The 12,093-nt window shown below is 33.9% G+C and overlaps 2 protein-coding genes across 2 annotated transcripts; one reads left to right on the forward strand and one right to left on the reverse strand.

Annotated features, from left to right (window-relative positions):
• Positions 1 to 1,507: 1,507 nt before the first annotated feature.
• Positions 1,508 to 4,713, forward strand: LOC143444132 (protein myomaker-like). The gene is made up of 5 exons (XM_076943261.1): positions 1,508 to 1,685; positions 1,899 to 2,044; positions 3,115 to 3,235; positions 3,553 to 3,671; positions 3,769 to 4,713. Exons 1-5 carry the CDS (start codon positions 1,551 to 1,553, stop codon positions 3,911 to 3,913), a joined length of 666 nt encoding a protein of 221 aa, XP_076799376.1. The 5' UTR covers positions 1,508 to 1,550; the 3' UTR covers positions 3,914 to 4,713.
• Positions 4,709 to 8,957, reverse strand: LOC143444131 (uncharacterized). The gene is made up of 5 exons (XM_076943260.1): positions 8,780 to 8,957; positions 8,541 to 8,687; positions 5,981 to 6,188; positions 5,623 to 5,740; positions 4,709 to 5,218 (listed from the first exon to the last, which is right to left on the reverse strand). The coding sequence occupies exons 1-5, from the start codon at positions 8,913 to 8,915 to the stop codon at positions 4,841 to 4,843; spliced, it is 987 nt and encodes a 328-aa protein (XP_076799375.1). The 5' UTR covers positions 8,916 to 8,957; the 3' UTR covers positions 4,709 to 4,840.
• Between the last annotated feature and the right edge of the window lie 3,136 nt (positions 8,958 to 12,093).

Here is a 12,093-nt window from a genome sequence, read left to right on the forward strand (position 1 = left end):
CACATAACTTACTACAATCGTAACTCGTAACCAAGTCATCAAACTCGAACCGCAAGTAAAGTCTAGTCATTTACCTTTTAATACTCCAGTCGAGTCTTTCAGTAGAAGTGAGCCAAGTTGTTTGCTGACTCGTGTCAAGTCTAATCGATTAATATTCGAAAACAGCAAAAATACCATTTCTATCAACCACAAACTTTATAATTACAAAACTTGCTTCATTTGGCTGCATCGTACGCATTCGTAGACAAATAAAATCATTTTAAGTTACACTTTAATGTATTCCGATCAGAGAATAGAGATTCGTTTTACCTTAATGCTGAAACGTAATAAAACCACTGACTTAATCATTTTTATACTCTCTTAGAAACAGACTAGAGTCAAAACCGAATCTTTAGAAAAAGTGATTCGAGTCATTACGACTCGACATAACTTACTAGTACTATCATGCATCATATATTTGAAAATCAATTTAGTAAACTAAGCTTGCAACCTTTTTCGTCTTGCTTCACGCAAGTTTTATCATCTTAATCCACGGTGTCACCAAATAAAATTTACCCCCACTTAAAAATTACTGATAATGTCTCTGAAGAAGTAGCCTATAGACTACAATATTTTGATAATATCTTACCAATGTGAGTGTTGATTGTCTCGGAAATTGGTCAATAATACCGACAGAAATATGTCAGGGATTGTGTCACTAATGGTTTAGTGAAATTGTAAGCCTATAAGCTAAATCGATTAATTTTTTAGATGGCTTTCAACACGGTAAGCAAAAATTGCTATTTTAATACTATCTATATCTTATTTGAAAGATTAGCTTATTGCATTATCTTTTATATAACACTAAATTTTGAAAATTGAAGCAACAAATTTTTGTCGACACAAATCTTGACAAGCATTCAAAATGCGACTTGTATGGCAATTGCTTACACTCTAATAGTCTAATTGATGCAATAATAACAAGTAAAAACCCAACTACCGATTTGCTAACATTTATCTTTTTAACTAGTTGGGAAATACAGATCTAAATGCCATTTAGACAGTTACAGTAGTAATAATTAAATACTGGTAAGCGTACTCTTGCAGTTTCTTGAATGTTATAGCTGGTATTATATAACTTTTCTTATAAGCTAAACAATTTTTGTATAAAACAATTAGTGCAGTCCCTTACCACCAAATTGTTAGGTAGTTAGCTGCTAATTTTTTTTAGTAATACTTTTCAGACTTAGTAGGTTATGGTGTTTTTTTATTTGTTGAATCTGACAAGAAATAACATCTGGTGCTCTGTGCATACCCATGGGAACAATTTAGAAGACGCTTTGCGTTCTATTGTCTTCAAACGGTTAGCCATTTGTAACATACAGTAAAGTATATAAGAATATAGCGTCTATACTCTATAAAGTCACCGCAACAAATGCGGCTGTGCGTATTCCTTCGGGATATGGAGTCAATTTCATCTAGTGATGATGAATATTACTAACACTGTTTTTTTGTGGTTGTAGTGAGAATAAGTGCATTGATACTGTTTTTGTTGTTAAGTTTATCACATTATGGGGTTGGCTTTGGCAACATTTATTCTTCCTGCAGTTAGTGGATTAGCATTTTTAGGTCCGTTTGCAGTCGCCTCTAAAAAGAAATTGTATTCCGAAGCATTTCTCCTTGGCTTTACGACCTTCTTTGTGATTGTAAGTTACAGTATCCTATATATTTGTTCAAAGTACTTTACACATTTTATGTATTCAGGCCAACTGTATATAGGTTGCAAAAGGAGTTAAATTCTGCTTACGTTAAAAATACAGCTATACCACTCAAAACTGCAGGTCCTACTATATTTTGCTATTTACCTTGCTGCATGACTGCAGTACTGTTTATCTTGAACTTGTTTATCCTGTTTACAGCTTCATCATTTATGCCTTACGCCTGGATTATCTTTAATATTTTGCTTGATGGGTGATAAGCTTTTGGAGTATTTTTCCACCTATGGCATATTACTTTCCGTATATTGTACTCTTGTTCAAATGACTTCTTTTTCCGCTGAGAAAAGGTAATAACTTCAATAAGCTGTGATAAACAGTTCAATAGATACACTCACTTTTTAAAGGAAATTTAGAACGAGTCTCTTTCTGGAATAATTACAAACCCTATTTAGTGTAAAGGCAATCGGGCTACAGTAGGCTAAGATCTAAGTTAGATATTTTTTTATCTGCTATTTTCGCTTTAAATGCAACATGCATAAAATTATATCCAGTTTGGTTTGACATATTTGCAGTAAGCTTCCTTTTTGTTATTATCTTATATATTGAAAATGACAAACTTGGCCCTGATGTTGGCTAGTCAAACATATGAAACTAATCATTTAATTACTTAAGCTCCAACCAAAATTTTCTTTAACAATGAGTGTAAAGTTTAATTTTATATGACTTATATCTGCCGTGAAGCGATAACAAAGCGTGAGTCTTCGGTATAGTGATGCTAATCGTGTAAAATACTTAAAGTACCAAGATAAAATATTGATATTAGATTACGTAAGATCCTTATATAACACACTTTTTGGTTCTTATTCTAATTTAAGCATAATGGACGGCCGTATTAACTTCACCAAAAAAATGATATCAACAAAATCAAAAATATTGCAAATATACAATCGAAGAACGAAATAAAATCAATAGAAAATACAGTACAGACTGTATTTAATTAAGTAAAGAAAAAACATACAAGAACTAATGTTACACCAATGAAATATTTCAGGCCGTTATATTTTGGTGAGGCCATTATTTTGTTCTTAAAATAAAAACATGTCCACGCAATATGGTGTATTTAAATGTCTCAATTTAAACATAAAATGTTGACCAAAATATTTTAATGTTTTAATATTTTAATATTTTAATTTAATGTGCTGCCAGGACAATAATACTGCCTGTAGTTTTTGAACCAACCATTGATATAAGAGATATAACAGATTAATTGACTACTGTCTATAGCGCAAATGTGTTGAAAACATTGACTGGGAAATATAAAGATCACATTAACCGCAGACACAGGAGTTATGGAAACGTTGACGAAAAGTGTATTTCGCTTTGACATCGCATCTTTATTCTGTAAAATACTTCATAGACACAACATATCAACATCAGGTGGTTTGCTGACAGCTGTGAGAGTATTCCAAACTACGGAAGGCTATGGAATATACGTGGCGCCATTGACAATAGGATTACTGATGGTAGTCTTGTCATGGGTAGGTTGTAAACAGTAGAATATTAATCAACTATCAGTGATACTTTATGAAGCAAGCTCAAGCTTGCGAAAGCTCGTGTCGTTTATTTAAAAATTAACCTTTAGAATGCTACCATATATTCCACCATTGTGTAGTTGGGATTCTTGTTATGATTGGATGATTGTCATGTTAAGATTAATGTGGGTATCCGTTAATTCACCCCTCGTTAATTCAATCTTTTGTTAACTTGATTATCACTTTATACTTGCGGAAACACGGTCAAGAGGTTGAGTTGACCTGACGTAAATTAACCGATCACCTTATTAATTTTATTATAGGGGGAAAAAATGTGGCATACCAAAAGACTCTATCCTGAGAAGCAAAAGTGGATCAAACTCATACTTCCTGGATTTATGTTGCTCTTTGTTTCTCTCCTTTTGAAGTTTGCATTGCAAAGGTATTTCCTACAATAATGCCAACGACAGTTTAGGCTTTCTGTGTGGCTTGATTATCCATGCTGCACTGACTTCAAAATATTTCGTGATTTCTTTTAGCTGGTCCGTTCCTATTTCGCAAACGTTACATATCATAACAATGGCAACATCTATTGCTTTTTTGATAAAAGTTTCTGACGATGGCGAAGGAATTGATACAAAACCGAAATGCTGCAGTGTTACCACGGCATGTTGTTTGTGTTAATAACATGTAGTGTTTGGTATTCAAGAAAACACAAATTTACATGAAATATACCTTACTTATGAGGAATTTTCAGATACAATGGTTAATATCACATATTTATACAGTTTAATATTGGCCTCCATGTCTATATCTCCTTTGTTATTGTTATTTATTTTATGAGAGGAATATGGTTATAGGATAATATTTAGTTTTTCAAAATTATTGATAATTGTCAAAAATCATTATTTGTCTGAACTCGTATATTCACCTGAATTGCAAATAAATAGCGGCAAAATATATATCTGAATTGCATTTATTTTTAAACATTAATTAACTGATCAATCAGCGTTTTGCATTTACTTCTGCATAGAGGAGTGGTTGTAGAAAATTTGCATGAAGAGTGTTTAAACTTGGACTGTCTCTATAGTGTCTTTTATTCTTGTTGCTTTACATTTTTCTTGTTTTTGTTATTTCTCTTAACTTTAATTGCAGTTGTGTATTTCAATTTATATTAAATCTTTTGTATTTGTTGACTTGGACGACCAATCGGTATGGATTTAAAACCATATAGCCAAACCATGTTTTGATCTATGTGGTTGATGTCTATAGGCTTATTGAATATGAGTTTGATATAAAAATAAAAAAGAATATTTTACCACAAAAACAAATGTATGTGTGTGTGATGCAATGCAAATATTAGGCGGAAATTTTCATGACAAAAAATACGACAATGAAAAAATTTGTTTCTGATTTTGAATGTGATTTGTCTTATCCTTATGACTCATAAGTTTTGTCGAAGTCTATACGTTACATCCATAAAAACAAAAACTGAATGATTTAATGTGATATGATGATCGTTTCAACCAATGATTGTGGAGTAGACCAAAGTTGCTATAATATCACGAAAGTACAGCTTACAAACAAATAATTATTTGAAGATACTTGTTCTTACAAAACGGTTGTCACAAGGCCGTTCTTCCTCCTGGTAATGTCAACTTTGTGGGGAATAGTTTGTTCAATATAAAGAGGGTTTGTAAAACTGCGAAATACGACCAAAGGAACACGAATTGTTATACCTAGAATTGATAGTCCGACCAAAGCAATGGAGGCAATAGTAACTGGAGACCACATAACGAAATTATTAGACATCACACCGCATGCTATCCACACAACTGTAGGATAAAAAGTGAAAGTATAACGAAGCCAAGCATCCATAACTGCGATGTCAATAAAAATCCAAAGCGCAACTAGTAATACAAATACACTCCAAACTACTGTGCTCGCTACTTGCATTTCCACTTTAGCCTTGAAAACTAATAAAATTATCTGAAACAAAAACATGTTTTTTTTTATAAATAGTTAAATGCAGTAGTTTATATATATAACCAATTAATCATATTATAATATTAGAAACGTAAAACTATAAGCCAAATTTGTTAATGTATATTCTACTTTATCACATATTATTCACAAGAAGAATTTGTATTTCCCTCATTATTGCATTCTATAGCCTACTTCGTTATATCTTCTAACCAGACATGTATACGAAACGAATCAATAAAGGCAAGTTACAGTGATGATATTGAACTATAGCATAAAACACCTTTAGGCAATTGTCTGTTATTTTGTCTATAGATGTAGAAGGATAATATTGAATTAATGGTGACAGCAGATAAGTAATTTGACAATGCATCGACATTAGACAGCCTTGTAAGTAATTAAGTACGTACCAGATTAATTGAAAGAAGAAAAGTATTCCAAACTACTATTATTGTTATTCCGTTTTGCACTAGAGTTCTTGCTACCCAAAGATCCCAAGGTCTCCTGTATTGTAAAAGCGCGCCACAGCTATAAAAGCAAAGTATAGCCGAGTTTAAATAAGTTTTAAAATAGTTGAACAATACATTTGGCCAACCGGATTAAGAGAAGCCTATGAAAATCAGAATCCAAAAACTTTCAAAAACATTCAAAAACATGAAGATTACATTACAACGATTTCATGAAATATGACATAGACAAGATTTAAAAATCAATACAATTTATATAACGACATCTTATGCTTAAGGTATAACCTAATCGATTACTTACCAACTTATCTTTTTGTGTGAGATTACAAGGCATGTAATGCATCCAGCAATCATGAAAACCTGCATGAATAAAGAAGCAACAAAAGCTTCTCTATCCCATAGTAGCAACCACCCAGCGTGTGTAATAGAACATAACGACCATAAAATGTGAAAACTTGTTGGAAATATGTTAACGCACTGTGAAACATTTTCGCGTGCATTGTGTTTTGCTGCAAAAATTATCGCAAAGCCCTTATTTTGTTGTATAAACATGAGCTCGTCAACAGTGTACCTTATAGTTTTCTTTTGGCCTATATGTGGTATATGGTTATGCAAGCACAAATCAAAAATATATTCTCCATGATTTATATTGCATTAGCAATTGCATTGATATAAGTAGACTATATTAGTTTCCTTGAGAAAACACGTTTAATGTAAAATAAATGATTAAATGCACTCTTTACATACACAGTGTAACCTAAATTTAATACATTTTTTATAAGTTAAAAATAGATGATCATGTGCGGACCATTCTATATACCAAAATGTATAGCTAATGTAACTAAGGTATATCTATTAATACCAAAATGTAGCTACTGTAACTAAAATGTAATTGCTAAATACCAAAATGTAACTAATGTAGCTATTGTAACTAATGTAGCTACTAAATACCAAAATATATTTACGCAATATTTACATTGCATTTACGCCTAGACAACGATATGCATTCCAGCTCATGGATAGACTACGATGTGCATTTAAGTCCGGGGAAAACAAAATATTTCAATGTGATAAAGATGAAATAATTATTAAGCAAAAAAGGTGTTATGCGTTGTAAAACTAAATACATTATGAAACGATACAAGAAAGCGATAGTTTCAAGCTTACGAAACGTTTTTCGGGCCAAGTTAATAAATTATTGTAATTTTAAATTTAAGGATGACATAGCTACAAATATAGCCTAAATGCAGTATACATCGAAAACAATTATAGAAAGAAAAAATATCTCTTAACACATTTATTTTTGGCACATCAAAGGAAATATATCCAGGGCTAAAACAACGCACGGGAATCAACATATGTTTTACTTTTGAAAGTTTTAATTTATAACTTGTAGCCTTTACCAATAAAAATGTCTAACTCCGAATAATGAACATATCCTGATATCCATAAAATAAACTGAAAAGCGAAGTTAACAAAACAAGGCTACATTTGCTACGCTATGGAGATAATAGCTGAACACCAAAATAAAAGACATTCACAGCCTCACTAACAGTCAACAGTGACAGATTCAGTAGAATATTTAGAGCAAAACGACTCCACAACTCACAAAGATTTCAATTGTTCGCAACAGGATTGGCAGCTAGCTTTTGTGCGTAGCGAACCATTAAAAAACACACCATTTGAAACAACTCAATACAGTAGCATAAATACAAGATTTAGCCTACAACGTAAGGTTAACTACATTAGGTCATTTTGGTATTTTTTTACCTACCTTAGCTACACTAGTAACATTAGCTACATTTTGGTACTTAGTAACTACATTAGCTACGTTAGTTACATCATATTTTAGCTACATTTTGGTATATAGAATAGGGTTGCCATACGTCAGGATTTTCCCTGACATGTAAGGAAATGTAATGTTCAAATCTGTGTCACACAGAAATGCCTGCCTGAAGTGTTAAAAAATCCGAAATTTTTTCAAATTGTGTTTTAGTCCAAGTTTTTCTAGGTTGCCACCTTTTTTCCAACTTTTTCTAGGTCTCGAACATTCTCAGCTGGTCAAAACTGTCTGCAACTTGTTTATAACGTAAGTTGTTTAAGATGAACAGCATTAGGGTTTGGCTTATTCTAGTCGTTGAAGTAGTTTATGGAATGTTGCATCAGTGACGAAGAGTTTACTGCACTGCCAGCACATAAGAAATGGTGCAGGTATTTTCAAAAGTCAAAAAACGCTCAATGTCACTCAAAATTACCAAGTGTTGCCCAGTTTTTCTTTGCTGTGGCGCCATACAACTCAATTGTTGAGCGATGTTTCCACTGATGCAGAGTCAGTGGACGAAAGAAAGAAATAAGATGACAATTGAAACAATGATAGGAATTTTAACACTTCAGTACAACTTCAAAAGCATGTCTTGTGGGGAATTTTATGTGTTTTTGAAGTCCAACAAGAGCTTGTTGAAAAAAATCAGATCTTCGGAAAAGAACGATTGGTATGAGGGAGAGTAGAGTATTGTTTATAAACTGCTATACGTTCATTACTTGTAATTACCTTGGAGCGTATTTTGTAAAGATTCTGTGCTAATTTTCGTTTTCATAAATGTTACTGTTTGAAAGAAAACTTGCATTCGTGTATTGCAGTGCAACATTTCTTTGCTGTTTTTGTATTGTTTCGTGTTTATCACAAAAAAGCAACGGCGGCAATGTACTTTGGTAATATTCTAAAGTTAGTCAATGCAACTGAGGTATATTTGTCAGGGATTGCGCATTATCAAATATGGTAACCCTAAGATAGAATGGTCCGTCATGTGTTGCGCAGTTCCCAAAATGAAAGCTTAAAATCATCTTACTAAAACAGTCACCTGGGGGGCACATATTTGCCACGCAATACACAACCCAAAGCATGTTCCAAGTGTATGTAAACGCCGACATAGAAAATGTCCATTTGGCTGGCGTTATTTCAGTCATCCACGAAGAATACACTGTGTAGCTTTTATTTTGGAAGATGGCTAAAATTGAATTTTGAAGACTTAATGTTTCTACAGCTTTATTTAACATAAATAAAGCAGAATTACAACAAAACTTTTAGTTTTGAACTTACCGAATCGTAGATTGTTGAAACATACGCCGTTTGCATCAACTAAAATGCCAAGTACAACTGCTGCAAGCCACAAGAAAGCTGATGCAATTGCGCTAATCCCAGAGCAATAATCCGTATGTCCACTTTCACCAGCCATATCGTTGAATGATATATGTTTAACGAAATTGATGTAGCAATTTTTCTACTGTTTACGTGATAAAAAGTAGGTAAACATGTTATTACGAAAGTAAAACTTACTTTTATACAGATTGCATTCTGTAAGCTGTATTTATCACATAGATGTTATTGCAAAAACCTTTCCCTTTTGGTGTTTTGTTTTAAGGCATTTATTTCGAAAATAGTTAGTCTTAAAGGCAAAGTTACAGATGAAACGTTCCTTCGTTATAAGTTCTACAATATATATACCGTATAGGCCTTTCGAAAAACCTAAACTCATGTTTTTTTGGCTCTCCATTTTTCATAAAACCAAAACCTCTGTAGCCTACTGAAAGGTTTTCAATCAAGTCTGTCATGAAAAATGTCGCTGATCACGTTTACTAATCGCGTAAAAACCTGTGCCGTATGGCCGAATATTTCAATTCATTTTGTCGGAATTTTATCCCCCTAAATAGAAGCATACAATGGCTTAGCAAGATTAAAATCTCGATCAATCGCGCTATTGTGCATTACCTCATTGAAGCGTGCTACTATAGTTGTAGGTTATTTATTTATTTGCTAAAATCAAATAAATGTTTTAAATTTGGATATTGTGTTTTTCTACATACTTGTTGTATTCATAATTCTACATAATTCTATTCATACTTGATCCAAATACTACAGTCTTTTTCCATTCATTAGTGCATTCTAACCAGTAACGGCTCGTTTTAGTTTTCTATTCTTCTTTAAAAGCGATCAATATTTTTTATTACTTTTTTAATTGGAAGCACGGACAAATTGTGCCCCAAAATGTTTTGGTTTGTTGTTTTTCTTCGACTCACGGAAGGAAAATTCCCTTTTAACAAGTTGGTAGCAAAAATTTGATGGTTTGAGCTGCAAGAGTAACACCTCGAAGTCGTATAAAACTACGCAGCATGCCCTGGCTTTCTGCTGGTTTAATACAACCAGTTAACACTGGTAGTATACCAGAAGTGATATTGGATGACTTAACCAAATGCTACTTAAACAGGACCTTTCAATTGCCTTTCGAGTTAGTGCACGTAGTAGAGGCCAAGGCCTGAAGTTTGTGCTCAAACAGAGTGGAACTGGGTTCGCCTACAAGGAAAATATACAACCTTTAAAAAATCAAGATTTTTATCTCCGAAAATACAGTAGCACATACTAAAGCTTTCGTTGGGTTAGCCACACTCTCACACCCTTGTTTGACATAAAATTAGCCGTAAGCAATAGGCCTATATATAATATATACCTACGTACATTTTGAATGAGAGAGCGTAAATAGTTATTTGTGATTGCATATGTACTTAAATTTTGCTGTCCGTCGCAGTTTCATTGCTCAAATGCAATATAAATCTTTGTTTAAGAACTAGCAGTGAAAAGACTCCCCCCGAGTTGCGGCCACCAGCTTGTTTTGCAATATCAGTTACGACCACGCGCCACACACCTATGCGCCAATGACGCATAGACCCGTTACTTCAAACGAAAAATCTCTCGCTACCCGAAAAAAAAAACCTTGAATTTGCCAGTAAAATCATTATCAACAAATCCAACAACCTGCTTTTAGCAAACGGGTTTAATGTCGTACCTACACCACGCTGGACCCACCAAGTGGTAATGAACGAAAGGGTTAACGCTCAATTCCACATTAGAAGAATAGAATGGACGGGTATAGTTCAAAATAAAGAACAGAGCTTATATACGTATTCCCAAAACATCCAGGCCAAGCAGAGATGATCTGGTTAATAAGACCGTCGTATACACAAAAATATAGAATACCAAACTCCACAATTTGATCCCCAAAGTTAATTCATCCTACTACAAACACAGCAATATACCACCTGAATACAAACACAGTTTATCAAAACTCATAGACCCTGTAAAAAACAACAACATTGTACTGCACTATTCAGACAAAGATCAAAAGGTGATTATCGTCAACGTCAACCATGGGTGGGCAGTACCGAATTATCGGTCGGTACGTTCAGTACCGACACCGATACCGTCGGTACTTTTGAAAAAAAGTTTATACCTTAACTGTTAGTTTTTATTGCCGTAATGTTTCTATTTTTTTATTAAATCTTTTGATGTTTGTGGTGTCACGATTCGCCGTTAAAGTGATACGAACTTGGCTTTTACCTATTATTTATCGTGACACTCTCAAAACAACAAGGTATTTCTCATCATCCATAACCATGAGTCGCATTTCAGCGTCGAAGGAGTTGACTATACCTAAAAACAATGGGATAGTTTTGCTAACAGTGCCTCTGCATACCTCTAACGAACTTCAACCACTTGACAACACAATATTTGGCCCATTTGAAACCTTTTTTTAACCCAGGCATTAATGATTGGATTAGTGGTCACCCAGGTCAACTCATCCCAATATATGATCTTCCATGAATAGCCATGCAAGCTTGGGACCGAGTTGCGACACCCATGAATATCAAATCGGGCTTTCTTTCCATCTGCATCTTTCCTTTTGATCAGAACATATCATCGGACAATGACTTCTTGTGCTCTTTCCGATCATCCTGATCCTCAACCTGAAAATAGATCTTCAGTACCAGCGGAAGATTTATTGTTTGAAGAAGTCGCAGCAGTTCAAAAAGAGGCTTCTACGGATTCCAGCCAAAAACAGGAGTTTGATATAAACCCCAGTATCCAGCTTTCAGGACGATCCAACGTGTCCTGTTCTAGTACCAACGTTACGCCAGAATGCGTAAGGTCATACCCTTTAGCTCATAGGTCGATAACCCGCGGCTCTGGAGCCGCATCCGGCTCTTTCATCTCTGTGCTCTGGTTCCCGCGACTAAGAGCCAATGGGTTCATTTAGGAAAACTTAATGTGAATAAATAACGGTGTTTATTAGTGTCACAATGTAAAAACTTAATGCGTTTGTCTGATTAATTACTTATTATTCAAAATGTTTTATTCGGACGTGGAAAATCTTATATAAATACTACACAGTAATTTTCGTTGGCATAATATGCATGACTGCTTGCAACTCATGTGATCCTAAGCTTGTTTTTGTTCGAGGTGGCATGTCTTGGATATTGGTATTTGTTTGGTGACTATGCGGATTGTCATCAGTGTAGTGAAAATTGTGTGAGGGTAACTACTGAAGTTTTTATGTGTAACTGTAAAGCATTAGTTCGAAT

The sequence above is a fragment of the Clavelina lepadiformis genome, chromosome 1, assembly GCF_947623445.1.
Source record: "Clavelina lepadiformis chromosome 1, kaClaLepa1.1, whole genome shotgun sequence".
Lineage (NCBI taxonomy): Eukaryota > Metazoa > Chordata > Ascidiacea > Aplousobranchia > Clavelinidae > Clavelina > Clavelina lepadiformis.

Bases quoted from the DNA above. Each gene is read 5' to 3' on its own strand.
- LOC143444132 (XM_076943261.1), top strand. From the start codon at position 1,551: ATGGGGTTGGCTTTGGCAACATTTATTCTTCCTGCAGTTAGTGGATTA. The intron at 2,045-3,114 runs GTAATAACTTCA...AATACTTCATAG, and splicing joins TCTTTTTCCGCTGAGAAAAG to ACACAACATATCAACATCAG. The intron at 3,236-3,552 runs GTAGGTTGTAAA...ATTTTATTATAG, and splicing joins TGATGGTAGTCTTGTCATGG to GGGGAAAAAATGTGGCATAC.
- LOC143444131 (XM_076943260.1), bottom strand. From the start codon at position 8,915: ATGGCTGGTGAAAGTGGACATACGGATTATTGCTCTGGGATTAGCGCA. The intron at 8,688-8,779 runs GTAAGTTCAAAA...ATTCAATTTTAG, and splicing joins TTTCAACAATCTACGATTCG to CCATCTTCCAAAATAAAAGC. The intron at 5,219-5,622 runs GTACGTACTTAA...TTTTTGTTTCAG, and splicing joins TTCTTCTTTCAATTAATCTG to ATAATTTTATTAGTTTTCAA.